Source organism: Penaeus monodon, chromosome 21, assembly GCF_015228065.2.
Source record: "Penaeus monodon isolate SGIC_2016 chromosome 21, NSTDA_Pmon_1, whole genome shotgun sequence".
Taxonomy (NCBI): Eukaryota; Metazoa; Arthropoda; class Malacostraca; order Decapoda; family Penaeidae; genus Penaeus; species Penaeus monodon.
In genome coordinates, this window is record NC_051406.1 from 21,385,722 (window position 1) to 21,386,068 (window position 347).

The 347-nt window shown below is 35.4% G+C and overlaps 1 protein-coding gene across 2 annotated transcripts in view; it reads left to right on the forward strand.

Annotated features, from left to right (window-relative positions):
• Positions 1-347, forward strand: part of LOC119586338 (sericin-2-like) — a gene marked incomplete in the record, with an annotated part of 8,722 nt that overhangs the window by 3,093 nt on the left and 5,282 nt on the right. For both annotated transcript variants that reach the window (XM_037935051.1, XM_037935052.1), the window contains 1 exon segment: positions 132-220. In XM_037935051.1, the coding sequence (XP_037790979.1) occupies positions 140-220 (81 nt within the window).

A 347-nucleotide genomic window follows, 5' to 3' on the forward strand; every position in this document is an offset into this window, starting at 1 on the left:
TTGGAGAATAATTATAGCAATTGTAATGATAATTAGTAATTTCAACATTTTTGATATTTAGTTGTACTGCAAATGTACACATTTATCAGCACCTGGTATATTTTCTGACTTTGTTCCCTCTTTCCTCACAGGTTTCATTATGCCAGTGCAGACAGATGGACCAGAGGATTATAAGGCCAATTACAAGACATTGAAGAGGAAATTGAAACTCCTGATATATGTAAGCTTCATTTGACTTGACTTGACTTCCGTTTTTGGTCCTTAAATTCGTGGTGCTCTCAAAGCCTGGATGTTCTGTCATAACATGTAGATGAATAAGATTCACTGTGACAGATGGAGTACTGATT